At 46.7% G+C, this 17,348-nt stretch overlaps 1 protein-coding gene across 14 annotated transcripts in view; it reads left to right on the forward strand.

Moving 5' to 3' along the window:
* The window catches only part of BAZ2B (bromodomain adjacent to zinc finger domain 2B), a 1,380,234-nt gene that overhangs the window by 1,005,963 nt on the left and 356,923 nt on the right, over positions 1–17,348 (forward strand). For all 14 annotated transcript variants that reach the window (XM_086956655.1, XM_086956643.1, XM_086956644.1 and 11 more), the window contains one exon: positions 16,101–16,245. In XM_086956655.1, the coding sequence (XP_086812781.1) occupies positions 16,101–16,245 (145 nt within the window). The remainder of the gene's footprint in view (positions 1–16,100; positions 16,246–17,348) is intronic.

Raw genomic sequence — 17,348 nt, forward strand, 5'->3', positions numbered from 1 at the left:
CGGTTTATTGGCTGTATGCATGCCCCTAACGTTTAGTGTGACACATTTTTTAACTGTGTTTGGTGTTTTATGTGTCATGTGTAACACGAACAGTCCGTTTTCTTCTCCAGGTGTACTTTCCTCTGCACCCGACCCATCCCATCCGCCGCCCACCCTCTTCGATAAGTCTGTATTATCCATTCTCCTCTCTCCTCACCCGCTTGAGGATACCTGGGTAATTTAGGACATAAAGGGGGACAAACTGCAACTCTGGGGAACATTCCCAACTTGGGCGACCTACTGCTCGAGGCAATACGTCCAAACTGGTTATCATTTGTAGACTTTAGTTTGTTGCTGTGGGGTAGTGCCTGTTCATCTCTCCGACTTCTGCCGGCGAGGCCGCACATTCATAAGAGACTTCGGGAATGTGCCCTCTTACATCGCATCTGTTCTTGGTTGCTTTCACTGAGTTGGGGTGACTCTTTTCATTGTGATCACTGCAGTAAGTCTCCTGATGGTCGCTGTTCTACATCTCGGTGACTGGAAAGCACCGTGCTCGTGCGCGGTTCATTTCCGGGCAGTGTTGCTCTCGCTGTGTGTCCCGAGCCCCTATTAGACTATTATATCAATGTGTCCGCTGTTTGGGAGGTCACTATTGGAGGCGTCATTGAGCCTTCTCGGGACGCGGGTACGTCACTGCCCTCGTCTTCGGAATTGAACAGGTGGCGGCCTCCCTCCACGTCCGATCCCCTCTCCGTGGGGTCCAGGGCGGCCACCGCCTGCAACGCCTTCCTGCATTCAGCCATGATTTGCGTGAGGTTCAGGGAGCCGGTCGCAGCCGGGCTGAACCGCACACTGAGCTGCGTGAGGGTGACTCTTCGGAACTGTCGTCCTGACCGTCTTGCTGGTCGTTCGTTTTGTGTGTCTGCGGCATTCGTATGGCGCGATGTATGCTGTTCTATCCCGGCGTCTGCGTCTTTCGGGTCCGTGAAGAAAGCGTGGCGCCGTTGTGGATGATTTTGAGCCTGGCAGGGAATAGAATAGCGTATTGTATGTTCTTTTGGAGCAGGGCGCGTTTAATCGCCTGGAAGGTGGCCCTCTGTTGTTGCACAGCTCGGGAATAGTCCTGGTATAGCATCATCTGCTTATCCTCTACTTGCAATCTTCCGTGTTCTCTAGCAGCTCGGAGAATAGTGTCCCTATCCTGGTAATGTAGTAGTTTCATCAGGAATAGTCGAGGTGACAGGCCTGGCTTGGGTCTGCGTGCTGGGACTCGGTGTGCTCTTTCAATGGATAAGTAAGGGGTCAAATCCTTGGCGGGTGTAAAAGTTGCGATCCAGTCAGTTGCTCCTCCGGGAGCGTCCCTCCAAATCGTCTGTTTTATGTTCCAGAGCCCTGATCCGGGATTGCAATTCTTTTATAGCGTGATGGTGTTTCTGCACTTGTGGTTCCACTGCCTGCATCGTCTTTTCACCCTGAATGACTTGTCTGTTAGTTTACTGTGGTCGTCTCAAAGGATGTTGAGATCAGTGGCCAGGGTGTTAAATTTGTTTTCCATCGCCACTCTAGAATGCTCCATGACAGCAAGGACTTGGTCTAGTTTTCTAAACATGGAGTCTTCCCTAGTGAGTTCCTCTTGTGATCTAGGCGCTACAGACGTCTGGGGTGTTGTTTTCTGTTGTTCTGAGGTGTGGGTTGTCCCCACGGCGGGTTGGCGACCCATGATGGGGGACTTCGTGGCCATCCCGCAGTCCCCTGCAGCTGATGCCGTTCAACTTCGGTCTTGCTACCGCGTATATCCACTGCGTCACTGTATCCGTTTCGTGCTCCAAATGTAGGGCGGGCTACTAGTGGTGAACCGGGATGTTCCCTCCACGAGGGTGGTTACCACCTGTTCCCGGAAGGCGGCCCGAAGCTTCGACGGGGGGAGCGGTACGGTGTCTGCGGTTCTGTTCTATGAAGGTGTTCAGTGTCCAGTGCCATTAAGCCTCTCACTGTACTTCAGCTGCATTGGTGGTGGAATACTCCTTATAGTGGGAGCTAGAGGTTGTCCTTTTAGGGTTCTACCACTGCACTGCAAGAGGGGTTGCTGTACAGACTTTGTAATCCCTGCCTGCCGGTCGCTGTGTCTTCTTCTACCCCCTCCCACGCTTTAGGTCGCAATGTGAAGCGAGGGGGGAAATGGGGGGTCATCATGCGTTCAGGCTGTTTACTGCGCCTTATATGAGGTTCTGGAAGGTTGGTATTCTGTCTCCCCCGAAGTTAATATGGCGAGATGTTGTCAGGCTGTGTGCTGTGCGGGTAGAGAGATGCACTGTCTTATCTGCGCTTGTCCAACCTTGCTGTCCTCTCTAGTTTCGTAGAGCTTGGCGCGTGGACGGGGCCTAGAGGCTAAGGGATTGGCCCTCCACAGTCTGAGGCTTCTTGGGGAACCCGGGTAGGACCTCTCATCGTCCCCCACTGACAGGTCCACAAAGTGCTGTTCCTATCGCCGAGGCTGGTGGGCTCCTTTCCCGCACCGCGGGTATGCTCCGCAGCCACTGAATCGCTCCCCGGCTCCCACTGCGAGCTTTGCAGGCGGGGTTCAGGGACTCTTATTACAGGCCCGGAGTCGCCTCAGACCTCTATCGCCGTGGGTGCCTCTCCTGCAGCGCGATCCGTATTGTGCCTCCTCTGCTGTTCCTCCTGCCGCTCCAGACACTCCTCAGGCCGGGAGGATACTTGGAGGGAGGGGTTCTCCCGTCACGGCAGCTCCCTGTCACAGCACAGCGGGAACCCCACCCCGTAGTCTACCGGGTGTCGGCCGTCTCTCAGCAGCCATGCCGGGGTCGCCGCCCCCTCACCTCGTATCCGCAGGTTCTGCGCCGTCACAGGTACTTTCTGCGCCCTGGGACCTATTTGCTTGCTCCGGTCCTCAGCGAGTCATGTCGGTCCACCGCGGGCCCGCCATTTTGTGAGTCCGTCCCAAAGGTCGCACGAGGGGTGCTCCAGGCGCACTGCTGTGTCATGTGCTGGGGGTTTCAGTTACACTGGAGTGGTCCTTATATCTTCCGGACTCATATGCTGCTCATTGCGTGGATTTTGGATGCAAGGGGTCTATATTAATAATATTTGTGCGGGCTGGCAGCCGAAGCCTCAGGGAGAGGTGTCCGCCATCTTGGCTGGCTCGGCCACGCCCGTGATCACCAGTGATAACAAAAAATAACAGTTGACATTATCAAACACTATGAAGTCTGCCCATCACAATCCAAATGCCAGCCACACGCACAGCCAGCCAAAGGCCAGTCCACACACAGCCAGCCAAACGCCAAAACACGCAGACCATCAGCCAAACTGCAATTCACACGCAAACTTAGATGGTGGTCTAGTGGCTTCTGCCCCACAAAGGGGCAAAGGGGCCTAAAAATACATGGCCGATCTGCCTCCAATGGGGGCAAAAACTGCCAAAATATTCACCCCAAAAAGGAGAGCGACTCTTGGCCAAGGGGCCGGTCCCCAAAACTTTGCACACCATATGTAATAAAATCTCTAGTGGTCTAGTGACTTCTGCCGCCCCCCCCCCCCCCCCCACCACCACCCCTCTGACACACACCCCCTGGGGGGCAGATCGGCCTAAAAATATAAGGCCGATCTGCCTTCAAGGGGGCAGAAACAACCAAATTATCAAACCCTAAAAGCCCCCCCCCCCCCCTCCTGGGGGCTAGATAGGCAAAAGAAATGGGTGCTCAAGCCCCATGAGGGTGCCAAAGCACAGAAAAACATGCTTCTCCCAGGACCGCAACCATTGCCCAAGGGGCCGCTCCCTTATAAATATATTTAAACATAATCGCTGGGCCCTAGTGGTTTTCGGACCCCACCATGGACAGATCGGCTGGAAAAAATGGCCTAATCAGCCCCCAGCGGGGACCGAAACGCACATCTCATATGCCCCTAGGGAGCGACCCTTGTCTAAAGGTTCGCTCCTCCAAATACCACAAACAAAATCCCTCGAGTGTATTGGTGTGGATTCCTGCTCCACTATTGTGCCCCCGCGTCTGTACTCCTGTAAACCCTCACCCATGTCCTTTCAGTCAAAATGAGTAAACTTGCTCTTCTGATGAATACTTTACTCACTCAATAGATTTCTTATCAACTGTCCATCTTCACTAAAAGTGCTTAGATCATTTCATGCATTTTGAAAAAAGTTGCAGGATTATCACTACTTGTGTGCCTCCAACTATACAAGTGAAACTTTTCAGGACATAATTGTTGCCCTCTACTGGTGCCATGACAGTGTGTAAATAGTTTCCAGAGTCCTAGGCTGCTGTTTCTAGGGTTAAAGATCTGCAGAGGAAGCCCAGGATCCATCTTCTTTTGAGCTTGGTACTGTTTTTAATACACTTTAGAATTTTTAAGTGTGTACACTGTAAATTCTATTGTACTTTCTTAGTAATGTTTTTTCACTGGCTTCAATTGACCTAATCCCCCATCCCTTTTGGTGGGCAAGACAAGTTATTTTGACAGGCAGCCCTCTTCTCAGACAAGACAAAAAGGGTAGAGGGTCTCTGAATTTCGCTAGGGCCTGGGAGGACCTGATAGAAGCGAGGAGGAGGTTATATCTGTGCCAGGTGCCACCCTGGAAATCCCCTTACCGACCGCTGGCCCGGTGGATATCCACACGCCCCGCATGCATAGACCCTCCACCCCAATATTCCCAATCGGCTAACAAGGACATGGAGTCGACCACCCCAACCATACCTACCACATCCTTTTTGTTTATGAATAAACCACCCTCATACCAATACGCCTGTCCCAGAACTTCCACTACTACCCTTTCATATGGCACTTGACATCACATGGCACCAGGGATGAGATGGGGAGGGAATGGGGTTAGTTCTTGTCTGGTTTGATGGTCTTAACTTTTTGTTAACCATGCATTTGTTATAATTTCATTCTTAGCCACTGCTGTATTGTTGTTATGACTGTATTGTGACCAAATGGGATGCCACTGCTCCATACCCTCATTTCTCACTATGCCTGCTTTCCACAAACCTAGTTTCTGAATGTGGATTACTCATTGTTTTCAATGCTAACATACTGTACAAGTAACTGAGCTTATATGAAACACAATAAATGTTTTTAAAAAAAGAATGATTTTGACTCAAATAATCCTATAGATCTGACCCATTTCAGAATCCCTATTTTATAATCCGAGATTTTTTATTTTATTTCTAGTGTCGTCTCTGGAGTTTCCTGCTTTATAAAATTTCATATCAGCAGAAATTACATAGCAGCTAGAGATGCCCTTCTGTAGACAAATTCTAAAAGAATTAAAGTATCTAGCTATAGACTCCTGCCAGTCCTGATGATGTCAACAAGGCTAAAGACTGTTATGTACTGGATTGAGAGTGTGACAAGATGTTGAGATCATTTATAGTTACTGATATGTCTTATGCAGGCATAAACTTTCAGTGTACCATGATGTACGTAGCTAAATATTTTTCGTCAGTACAAGTGTAAACTATGAGTTAGAGGGTGTTTTCGTAATTGAGACACAATTCTAGAATGCATGAATTATTGAATACAAATTGGTGCAAAATACATCTGACAGATAACCAAAGATAGTTCATTATTAAATGCAGGCCTTTGAGTCATTCAGCAATCTTCATATGTGTTCAAAAAAGTGTGTAGTACTCTTACTTAGAGTATTGTAAAGGCATACACTATTTTCTGCAGAAACATGTTAGTATGTACCTGCTGCCTCTTTAATACATCTATTCGGTCAGTATTAAACTTCAGGTGCCCTCAGTGCAGTTTTTGTTGGTGTGAGTGTTCTTTTAAATTCAATAAACACACTAAAATGCTGATGTTCTTCTAGCTGTGCATCTGTTCAGGGCACAACAGGGCATGGCTGGATGATGTAAACGGTTCTCCACATCCAACATAGTCTATGTGTTGCTAAAGGACAAATAAACGCATTTTTATTACATTAGAGTTGATAAACGCTGTTTGTTGCTGGCCTTGAAAGCAATGGGCAGAGGCAAAAGCAGTTTTAATGGACCTGTTGTTTCAGTTTTCCATACCTTTGCCTAGGTGCTTCGGTCTGTGCTACTTTTTCCCTAAATCTTGAAATTTGAGGACTTTTATCTCCTATTGGAACACGTACATTTTGTGATGCAGGTCCATTATTTTTTCAATAGGATATTTTGTATTGTCGTATTGCTTTGATTTTTAAATGTGTTAGACCACGAATATTACCTCTTTTTTATACCTCACCTACAGACATCTTTAGTCGTTTTCGGAAATCCTCAATATTGAAAGAGGGCTTTGAGTCAGAGCATTACTTTTTTTCTTCAATCTCATTTACATGCTTCTTATTTGGTGGCTTTACATCCTCTTTTTGTGGTTGTCCTTTGCTTGGAGCATAGTTTCTTTACCATTCTTTTGATTGGATGATAGCCTTCCACAGATCCAGATCAGGGAACTCCGTTTTTCAGTACTCCATGAGTGCATGTGTATTTTGCTTTCTGCCACATACTCCTGATTCCCTTTCACTTAATTTCACCCCACAATCTTCGTATTGCTTCCCAGGCCCCATCTCATCCATTACTTGAACCCCACACCTATCCCACTTGCCTTTTATTTATAGCTTTTTTTAAATTTGATATTTAATGGTCCCACCCAGCTCATCTTGTTGTTCCCCTGCTCCCCATGGGATTTACTGGTGTCTCCGTAACCTCTCTGCCCGCCTCCACCATTGCTCTAAACCCTTCTCTGTCGTGTTTTTTTAAGGGCTCAGCACCTGCGACTTTTTACAGCTCTAAGATGTTCACTTAACATCTTGGTGCATAAAATCAAAAAAGAGAAAAAATGGATACAGGAGGGTTGTGACACAAGTGTACTGACCATGCATGTGTACGCGTCATCTCGCTGGGGCTATTGTTGTGTTGTGATGCATATGTGTGAATGCCCGCATATACATAATTGTGCGTAGGCTTTCTTCTTACTTTTTAGGTCTCGCCTGGCGGAAGCAGCGCATGCGCAGATTTCGCCTTGGAGAGGAGCTTTTGCAATCGATTCAGCCAAAGCTGAATGTACGCGCGTCCAGATGGACAAAGATTGCTGCTTTCGCCATCCACAAAGCTAAACATGCACACGTAGGGACAAAAAATACACGCGCATGTGGACAGCTCAATGCTATCTTTGTTTACTTTCATTAGCTTAGGGATGGGCACAAGCGCGCGCATTTTTTTGTCCTTTCGCGTGCATGGTGGTGTGCTTTCGCATTCCCAGACAGGCTGAAGGGCCCGGCGGCAATGCGGAGGAATCCGCTGCGGCATGCGCAGCCACCGCTCGACCCCAGGAGCTGGCGTGAGGCTTCCCGCGAGCATTAAAGTCACTTGCCCAGTAAAAAGGTAGTAATACAAAATATTACTAAACTTGTTTGCATTGCTTCTTTTGATGGCTGTGTTTCTTCTGTGCTTGATGGTGACCGCTGTCCCCTCTTTCCTGCCTTGCAAACCCTACTCTGCCCAATAAGGCTTAGATCCAGAAACTCGACAGCTAGTTTTCTAAGCGCGTGTGTTGTTCAGTGAGATCAACTGAGTTCCCTCCAATTCCCAGAATGCATGAGATTGGTAAAAGGAAATCCATAATAGAGTGCCTGCATTTTTGTAACATGGAGTGGTCTGGTCACCTGAGTGCAATTCTTGGCCACCACATAAAGGGATTCTTTATGCCGGTATCATGGCAGCTGTTCATAAGTTATGTTGTCAGTGTTTGATTTGAACTCCTGTCCGAATGTTTGGGGAATTGGTCTAACCGTTGCTGCCCGTTTTATTACACAAAAGGAATTGATAATATGATGATTGTGCGCATTACTGTTGTATTGTATTGTAATTGCATTTATATAGCTCTTACTACCCCTGACGAGGCGTCAAAGCGCTTTTTCGGAGAGTAGCACTCTACTCCGAGACCCATAGAGGATTAGTGTTGAATTAGTATAGTGAAACATGCAAGTAAATTTTTTTTTTTTTTTTTTTTAATTTTTGGTAAACCTTTATTGTAAGTAAATCAGTTACAATCACAGGCACGATACCATCACAGTCGGCCAATAAATCAAAGGCGGTCAAAGCAAATCAATTGAGAAGTTAGCATAGCAACATTCCGCCACCCAAAAGCCCCGTTGTAACTCAGAATAATGTCCGTACCAAATAGGCACCAGGATTAATGAGGTTTCTTTTAAAGTTTTAAAGAAAAACAGGATCTAGTGCCGCACAATCAAATAATACAAAAGCAAGGGGTTAGCAAGAATCAGGATATTCACGGTCAGGACTACTGCAGGCAGGACGATAGCGCCAGTGCACAATTATCAGGATAAACAATAAGCTATACATTCCGCCCCCCAATACAGCAGGTGCCCGCCTTAACACAAAACTTTATAAAAACATCCCCCCTTGTAATTCGCATCACCAGAACGTACGGAAAGTAGCCCGTTGCATGGTTCCTAACAAAGGCAAAAAGGAGGAGAAGTGAAGAGAAAGCCAAAAGAAACAGAAGACAAAAAGAGGCCCTAGAAACAGAAAAAGGAAAGACAATATTACCCCCCGCAAACCCTGCACCCCTGCCTCCGGCTACGGCCTCCCCCTTAGCAGCGTGCCTGTCGCCCAATGTGAACCCGAAATATAGCAGAGAAGTATAGAAAAGAAAAACATAGTGGGGGGTCCCAGTTCAGGCCCCCGGCCCCCCCCCCCCTCCCCGGCGTAGTGTACAGCTAAAATGGCGTCGCTGCAGAATACTCAGAACACTCACCGACATAAAGTAGCAATCGACATGCCAGAACACCCAGGCACCCAATCTCGATGGTAACCCTCCCCCTTAGCAGCCCAGAAAAAAGATCATCCCCCCGCAGCCCCGACCCACCCGGTCAAAACAATTCTGTGTCCTAATCCACACCTTCCGTCGCCATTTAATCAAAGTAATGGAAGTACAGTAATAATGAATGTCCAGGGGAAGGCAGGAGACCTTGCAGTGTCCTAGGGCACAACACATTCCTAGAGCCGTCCGCTGCCCTCGACAGCCTCCCGATCAGCCATGCAAAGTGCAGGTCAGTACAGTAGCCAGTCAGTGCAGTTTGAATAGCCTGATGACGTCAACCTCCGGTGAGAAGGCAGCACAGGAGTCACCCCATGCCTCACATCCAATGGAATCCCCGACGACTCCATGCGCCGAGGAGGCAGGCGCCGTTCCGAAGAAACCTTCCGTAGCGATCAGGGAGGCCTCACATACCAATTCCCGCTTGCCAGCGACATACAAAGATGTACAAAAACACCCATCCGGGCCTTACCACAGACTGAGGGGGGAGTCACTGAGCCATAGGCACCCGAAAAAGTGCCAACATCACGTTCACTCGTAACTCCACAAATGTCGGGGTCTAAGTCCCACACAAGCACAAATCCACCCAAGGTGTTGCCATTGCATCGGGGAGGGTGTCCGATCCCCCTGCTCCTCTCCAGGTGAGCACCGCCATCTGTGCCGGTGGAAGCGGCTCTGCGGGGACTACGCTGTCAATCCGGGCCCACGGCATAAGTGCCGCCGGAGCCCTCACACAAGCCGCCATCTTGTCGACTATCAGGGCGTCTCCTCAGTTGCAGACGATCTAACTGCCGCCCCAGCCGTCGATCCGGTGGTCCCACGCATTTTGCACGGTGCATCCAAGCGATGCCAAATCACAACACATTAGCTGGCTCCGAACCCCCAAAACGCGGACACTGTCTGCTGCAGCCGATGTGCGTCAAGCTCCGCCAAGAAAACAAAGAGCGAAGCCACAGTCCTCCATTAGCGAGGCAGCAATCAAGGGAGGAGGGAGGGTCCATCCAACACGGGGGAACGGAGCTCCGCAACGAGAGCAGGGGCTCCTCTCGGGGCAGAATATAACGCCCCAGCGGGTGTCCGGCGCCACTCAGGTCCTCCTGACCGATGTTGTTTTGCTCACGGCGGCAGCGACCTCACGCGAGGCCCCGGCTCCGGGACCCGCGCAGGCCCCGCTGACCGAGAGAGCATTTCTCCGCCCTCCGAGCTCTGAGAGCCGCCGGAGTAACTCCTAGCCGGTCAGGCAACATTCCGCCGTGCGACAAAACGTCGGCAGCGCCGCCGCAACTGCCAGATCAGGTAGCCGGAGGAGAAGGTCGTCGGAGCCGGAAGCCCCGGCGACCATCTTGGCCGCCGGCCTGGCTCCGCCTCCGCAAGTACATTTTAAGTGGTGGATAGGTTAGTCAGTTATTTGTATTTGGAATGATAGCAGAAGGATAGAGGAGGAAAAAGGTTTGTATTTATATAGCGCTTGTTACCCCTGATGGGGTGTTGACGCACGCTATTCAGGAAGCCCATAAAGGATTAATGGTGAATTAATATGGTGAAATATGAAGTAATTTCAGTGGTGGATATTAGTCAGTTATTTGGAGTGAGAAGGATAGCGGAGGGATAAAAAGGGAAGAAAGGTTTGTATTCATATAGCACTTGTTACCCCTGATGGGTATTGCAGCGCTTTACTGGCGAGTAGCACGCCACTCCGGAACCCATAAAGGATTAGTGGTGAATTAGTATAGTTGAATATGGAATTTGAGAAGTGAACATGTTAGTCTGTTAATTTTGATTAAAAAGGATAGTGCAGGGATAAGAGTGAAAGATGTTTTTTTTTAGCAGTAGGAGGAGGCTTTTGGATGAGTAAAAAGGAGTTTTGGAGGGGAGGAGTCAGAGGGAAGTGTTTAGAAAGTTTTGTGTTAGGGGATCGGTATAGTAAAAGAGGTGTCAGATGATGCAAGGAGGGGTAGAGTAGGAGAGAGTCTAGAAAGGGTCATTTTGGGGATCATAGTAGTGGTATAGGGTTTGGAATAAATGAGAGAGTGGATGTAGAAGATAGATTGATAGATGTATAGGATGAGAGATAGAGTAGTGCATTGGAAAGAGTAGTAGAAAGATGTTTGAGAGGAGTCAGAAGGTTGGGCTAGAAGATATATTGAGTGAAGTATAGGCTGGGAAATAGGGTAGTGCATTGGAAATGCGAAGTTAGAAGAAAGTGATAAATATATAGATCCATAAGTACCATAAGTTTGTGGATGTGGATGGTGTGGGCTGGGTATTGCTAAATGGGAAAATGTGCAGCATTCCTGGCCCTGGTCCGTCTTGAACAAGCTCAAACAGGCAACTGCCCTTGTCCTCTCTGCCCTTAACAGGCTCAAACAAGCAACTGCCCTTGTCCTCTCTGACCTTAGCCTCGATGCCCTAACCCTGGCCTTTTATAGCCCTAGTAATCTGGTGAACCCTAGCCCTAACACTATCAAATCACAACACTAGCCCTAAAATCTAGAACCTACAGTAGATCAATAAGAGACCAGGACATTACAGCCAATCTTAACTATATCCAAGCACCTAATCAGTTCAAAAACCCTGATCTCTACGTCCAATAGAGGCCCTATCCCTACCAGTAGTCCCAACCCAAGTATCCAATGACACAGAAAGCCCGAGTCCCTACTTCCAATAGAAAGCCTAACCCTACTCTTAGTCCCACAACTAGTCCAGGAACCAATCACACCAGAAGCCCTAATCGCTACTTCCATTTAAAGGTCTAACCCTAGCCCTAGTCCCACCCTACTCCCAATAACATAGGAAGCCCTAGTCCTACTTCCAATAGAAATCCTAACCCTAGCACCAACCCTACATTGATTGAATCACAGACCCAGAAACCAATCAGAACTCTCTAATACCCAACAAATGAGGACATTAACCCTAATCCAATAGAAACACCAGATAAAACCACCAATCAGTGTACACATGTGTACCAACCACTAGCAGACCATATAAGGTCTTAGCGACCTCTGACAAGGTTTGCTGGCCAGGGAGTTGGAAGCTGCTTCTCCTGTTCTGAATCTCCTAGGAGACAGACAGGCTCAATCCACACTTTGGACTTCTGCAGGTAAAGGCCTCACTAACTTGAAATCTAACAATGTGGGTGCACTGTTTAAACATACAGGTCTTAGCACAGAGCAAATGAGGAATTTGGAGGGAAAACTTAATTGTCACCAGGAATGAGAGGGATAAACTACAGAGTTTGGATTGCAAATCCGACAATTCAACACGTTAAATGGAAGCAATCATGGGCAGGGAAAACCACAAGTTTAAAACACAAAACGGGTGATGAAATATGCAATCACAGGCAGGTTAAAACTACAATTTTAAACTGTATCAACCACAGGCAAAGACAGTAATCACAGAAAGGGAAAATCGTTTTTTTAACAACTTTTGTTTTGGGGAAGAGACAGCACTAGTCTGTCTCCTTACCAATAGTCAGTGGGTGTCAGGTTGACTGACAGGCCACACCTGTGCATGACAAGGGCACCCGGTCCGGTACGACTGAGCCCGGGGATGTTATTCAGCAGCGAGGCATGCAACCTTGAACTCTTTATAATTAAAGATTGAGTAAAACGCTCTTAGAACATGAATTGTTCTGTAAAACCTCGTGCAAGGGGGTGGGGTCTGCTTGATGCCCTCTTTTGAATAGTACGCGGAATGCTCCTCAGTCTGCTGGTGTAATTAATTTATGGAGAGACACAAAGATAAATAAGTTTCCACTGCAATGAAACCGTAGGTTTTGAACAATAAAATGTACATGTTTACATTACAAATCCTCGCGGTCTAACTGAGGTCAGAGGGTTCCCGGAAATGTAAGGCGGCTGACGCAGACAGGCGCGAGGACGGGGCCTGGCATGCTGACTCAGTGACGTGCGCGAGCACCATCTATATGTAAATGAGACGCGGGTAGTTGGAGCACGGCTGCTGTGGAGCTCTGGAAGGGGGTAGTGGCGCGTGTGCATTGGAGAGCTCACTGCTATAAAGCAGAAACCACAACTGAGCGCCTAGTGATGCGTCACCCCAGTCAGGTAAGTATCATGCTTTGCTCTCAGTTCCAGGTCAGCGGCTTACACATTAACACCAGAGTAACATCGACAAACTAACAATGTGGTGTCTTCTGGAGAATTTAATATCTATTTCGTGAGGAACAGTGCTGTGTGAATACCGTCTAGGCTCTGGCCCTATATAGAGTGGACTCTGGGTGTAGCAACCATTGGTGCAACTGGTGCAGTAGCACCGGGACTAATTCTAACCTGATAATTCTAGTTTACTTCCCCAGCAGCAGTCAAAGACGTCATTTTGTTTTCTTGCTTGCATCAGGGCCCATGGCATCCTTGCTACGCCGCTGTGTGGCCTCCAAAAACAGAGCTTCAGTGAGTATTCCTAACTTCTGTTCTTGGGTAAGAGCTCCTTCCAGTCTGGTAGTCACTCGTGGAAAATGTCTATCATATTCTCTAAATCTTGCATTGGTTGACTGTGAATGCTTAAGACTATTTCATGGTTATATGATTTGCCTTCAAGACTATTGACTCAGAGAACCACACTCGTGATTACTTGGGGATCTGTGCGATATTGCTTCAAGACTTGGGGCCATATGTATCATTGAAATTCGCATTCGCAAAGGCCGAAATTCGCAGAATTTCGGCCTTTGCGAATGCGAATTCTCAATATGGTAAGTATTAAGCAAATGTGGTTCAAAATAAGGAATCGCACAATTTGCGATTCCTTATTTTGCGATTGCATTTACGGAATCGCACAATTTGCGTTTCCTTAAATGCAATGTATCATGCAAAAAAATATTGCTAATTGTCCCTAAGGAATCGCAAATTACCACCAACTTCAAGTTGGTGGTAAGTTGCGAATTCCTTTCAAAAAGCAATTTTTTTTTAAACAAAAGGTGCCATGTGACGCTCATACATGCCCTTAGGGCATGTATGTGCGCCATATGCGCACACATGTCATTTTCAGGGGTGCAGCAGGGTGTCCTTTGGACACCCCTGCACCCTGGGTTCAATTCCCCGCCTCGGCGGGTCTTGGGCTCAAAAATTCCACGGACTCGATAATTCTCGCTCCGGTGCCTTCTCGACTCACGGGTTCACACTCTGCGACTCTGGGCAATAGCTTGCTTAATCTCCACAACGGCCCCTCGCGGCGGGATGCCTGGCTTTCACCTTGTGGATACCCTGCTGGGGTTATCTCACAGGGGAATACCAGGACGGGTTCCCTAAGCAAGCGCCGGGAAACCCTTTGTGGGTAGCTGTGCGCTATATAAGCTCAAATACATTTACATTTACATTTATGCATATAAACTATTCACTTGGTGAATCACACACATGCTTTTAAAAGTATTCACTTGGAGAACCACGCACATACATGCTCACAAGAATATTCACTGGGAGAATCGCAAATATGCCTATGAAACTGGTAACTTGGAGAACAATGCACACGCATATGAAACTATTCACTTGGAGTACCACGTACATACATCTGACTAGTCACTTGGAGAAACGTACACATGCGTATACAACTATTCACTTGGAAAAGCACAGATATACAAACAAGAGAATTCACTAGCAGAATTGCAAATATGCCTGCAAGACTTGTTGACTTGCAGAACCACATACGTGCATATAAGAACTTTTCGCTTGATGAACAAGGCACACTCCTAGTATAGGGCTATTCATTGATAGTCATGCACTTGAATATAAGACTCATGACTTGAAGAATGACACGCATGCATGTAAAAATATTCACTTGGAGAACCCCATGCATGCTCTCCTACAAGACTAGTCAATTGGAGAACCTTGTACATGCTTACAAGACTGGTCACTTAGAGAACCACACATATGCATACAATATTATACGCTTGGATCACCACACACATGCATGTAAGACTGCTCACTTGTAAAACCACATGCATGCATACAGTAATATTTCCTTGCAGACCAAACACATACACATAAACTGTTCACTTGAAAATACTGACACATTTGATGGAAAAAGTTGTGATTTGTCAGCATGCTCATTTTCTGGTTCAGTCTGTTTGACATTTGTATCTCTAAGGTTTCCTTAACCTAAAACCTTGATATACCTTTTTATCGGTGCCGTACTGCTGTTTGTAAAGCTCCGCCATGTCTGCTACGTGTTCTGTCATCATGAATACATTTTAGAAAAAAACTGAAAATAATATCTTTTTAATACATTCAGTAAAGCCTGTTTTATGTTATCTCATATGTTGGCAAATTTCTTTATCTATTGTTTATTTTAGCAAAGTACTCCAAAGTTTCTTTTACCACTGTTCACATTTGTAAATAAATTGAAGTAAGGTGTAGAAAAGAATGATGACGATAAAGTCAGACACTGCATAAGCTGCTTCAGAGGAGTACGACATCTCGCTCTGCGTGGATATGCACACTCAATATCATAGCAGTATGCTGTGTGTGCTTCATGTAGAAGCAACTCCTATGCAGCCTTTGATACTGTCCGCTTTTCATTGAATTGTCTGTCAAGACTCATGTCCACCCGGGAGTGGACATATGGGCACATCTATGCTAAACTCCGTGCAATGTGCGTGCAATGCTTTAACCCATGGCGGCACAGCACAAAGGTTAATTTGCTGCATGACTAACCACTTATAATGTCCCAAAGGTGAGACCTATTGGCTATGCCAATGCTTGTTTTTTGTTGTTGGTGGTGAATGGCATCAGCAAAAAGTGTGACCTCTGGCTTTCTTGAGGCTTATTTACTATTATTCTACTTTTGCTAAGAAACAAAGCCTCATTCCCGTCATAAAAAGCTCCTGGACCTGCCAATCTTACATATGTTTGAGCTCACCACTAATACTTAAAAAAGACATTTGGGTTCCTGCAGGAATATATTGGAGAAAGTAAGAGTTGAATGCATGGGCAGCACCATTTACACTACGCACAAATATTGTCATCTTTTGTGATACCGATCTGTATTAATTTAGTGTAAACTCAGACTTTCAGGATATTTAACAGTTGCAAATCCACAGCCACAGGAATGCTACTTGTTTTGGAAGTCGGATACTTTTTTTTCTCCATGTGGCTATTACTTATTTTTAAAAGTTTGATGCTAGCTGACCCATAAATTGACATCCCTGTTAGCAGTGAGTCCCTATTTCACATCGAAACAAATCTAGGAAAATGCTTCTATTCTAATATATTGTGAGAAAGTCGCAATAAGATGCCTTTCTGTTTTTTAATTTTCAGCAACAAGGCCAGTTCAGAAAGAAATTATTTGAATCTTCCCATTCTTTACGTTCCATGATGTTCGGGCAGGATCGTTACAGGCGCCGGTACTGGGTTCTCCCCCAATGTGGGGGAATCTTTGTGGAAGGCATGGAAAGTGGTGAAGGTAAGGATTAGTACTTCTAAAATGGTAATTTGGTAATAAGTGTGGAGTTTTATTTGCCCAGGAAAGGGAAGTCATTTATTGCTGGGAGGACGAAGGGGATCATCCACCACACCTGCAGCTGAAGGGTTATGCCATCTGACACTAGCTAAACCCTCTTAGTTTCTTATGGTGGTGCAACATGTGCTTTGGTTCCCCTAGAAAAGAAAGGTGGAATAGCAGTCTCTCCAGTGCCCAGCTACCAGCTAGGTGCAGCAAAATTATTCAGGGCCAAACTGGGAACCCGAAGCTGGGGTGTAAGTGTGAAGCACTGCTGCTTTTGTTACTGTGGGTCAATACTGCAGCATGGTTGCAAAACCGGCCCCTCAGTAACAAAAAAACGGCCCCCACCCCTCCAGCCTCCCAGAAAAATGCTCAATGGCCAGTACTGCCTTGCTAGTCTACACTCGTAAGAAATACTCCCTCTTCCACCAACAGGGCTCTTTTTTTAGCCAAAATTCTTGATATTTTGCAGAGGTGTGAATGGTATTCAAGTAAAAGTGGGAAATCTCCCGATGCTTTAAGCACATATCCTAATTAGTAGATTTCAAATTTTGGCTGGCATTCCATGACTTGAGACTGAGCAGACAGCTCCTGAAACTTGAAGGGTGCTGTGAGTTGCTATGATCTTTGCTGTTTGTTACCTTTTTTCCGCTTCAAGATGGGTTCTTTTGAAGTGTGATTGAGTTCTGTTGCAATACAATGTGGTGGAAATTCTAACAGACAGTGATACTCTGGCTTATCTTGTTTTCTGGTACTGTCAGAAGGCGACCAGTGAGAAGTGTGCTAAGTCATGTGAACCTGCAGGGGCAATTATTTTTGAGGATGTGGTTAGCATGGAAGTGTTGTTTCAGTCTTCTCCATTTAGTTGTGTTTGTACTGCTTACAAGGCAGAGTAACTGGCATCCATTTTGAATTTTCTGCCCATGTATGACTGGCCTCTGTTTTCAAATTTGTATTGATCTACATCCAGTCTTCCTAAAAGGCCTGCCTAACTTGGCATGTTACATATTGTGAGAAAGTGCCATCTTTCTTGCCTTGGTATGCCTCCACTTTTTTCTGAACTG

This window comes from Lissotriton vulgaris, chromosome 2_1, assembly GCF_964263255.1.
Source record: "Lissotriton vulgaris chromosome 2_1, aLisVul1.2, whole genome shotgun sequence".
Classification (NCBI taxonomy): Eukaryota; Metazoa; Chordata; class Amphibia; order Caudata; family Salamandridae; genus Lissotriton; species Lissotriton vulgaris.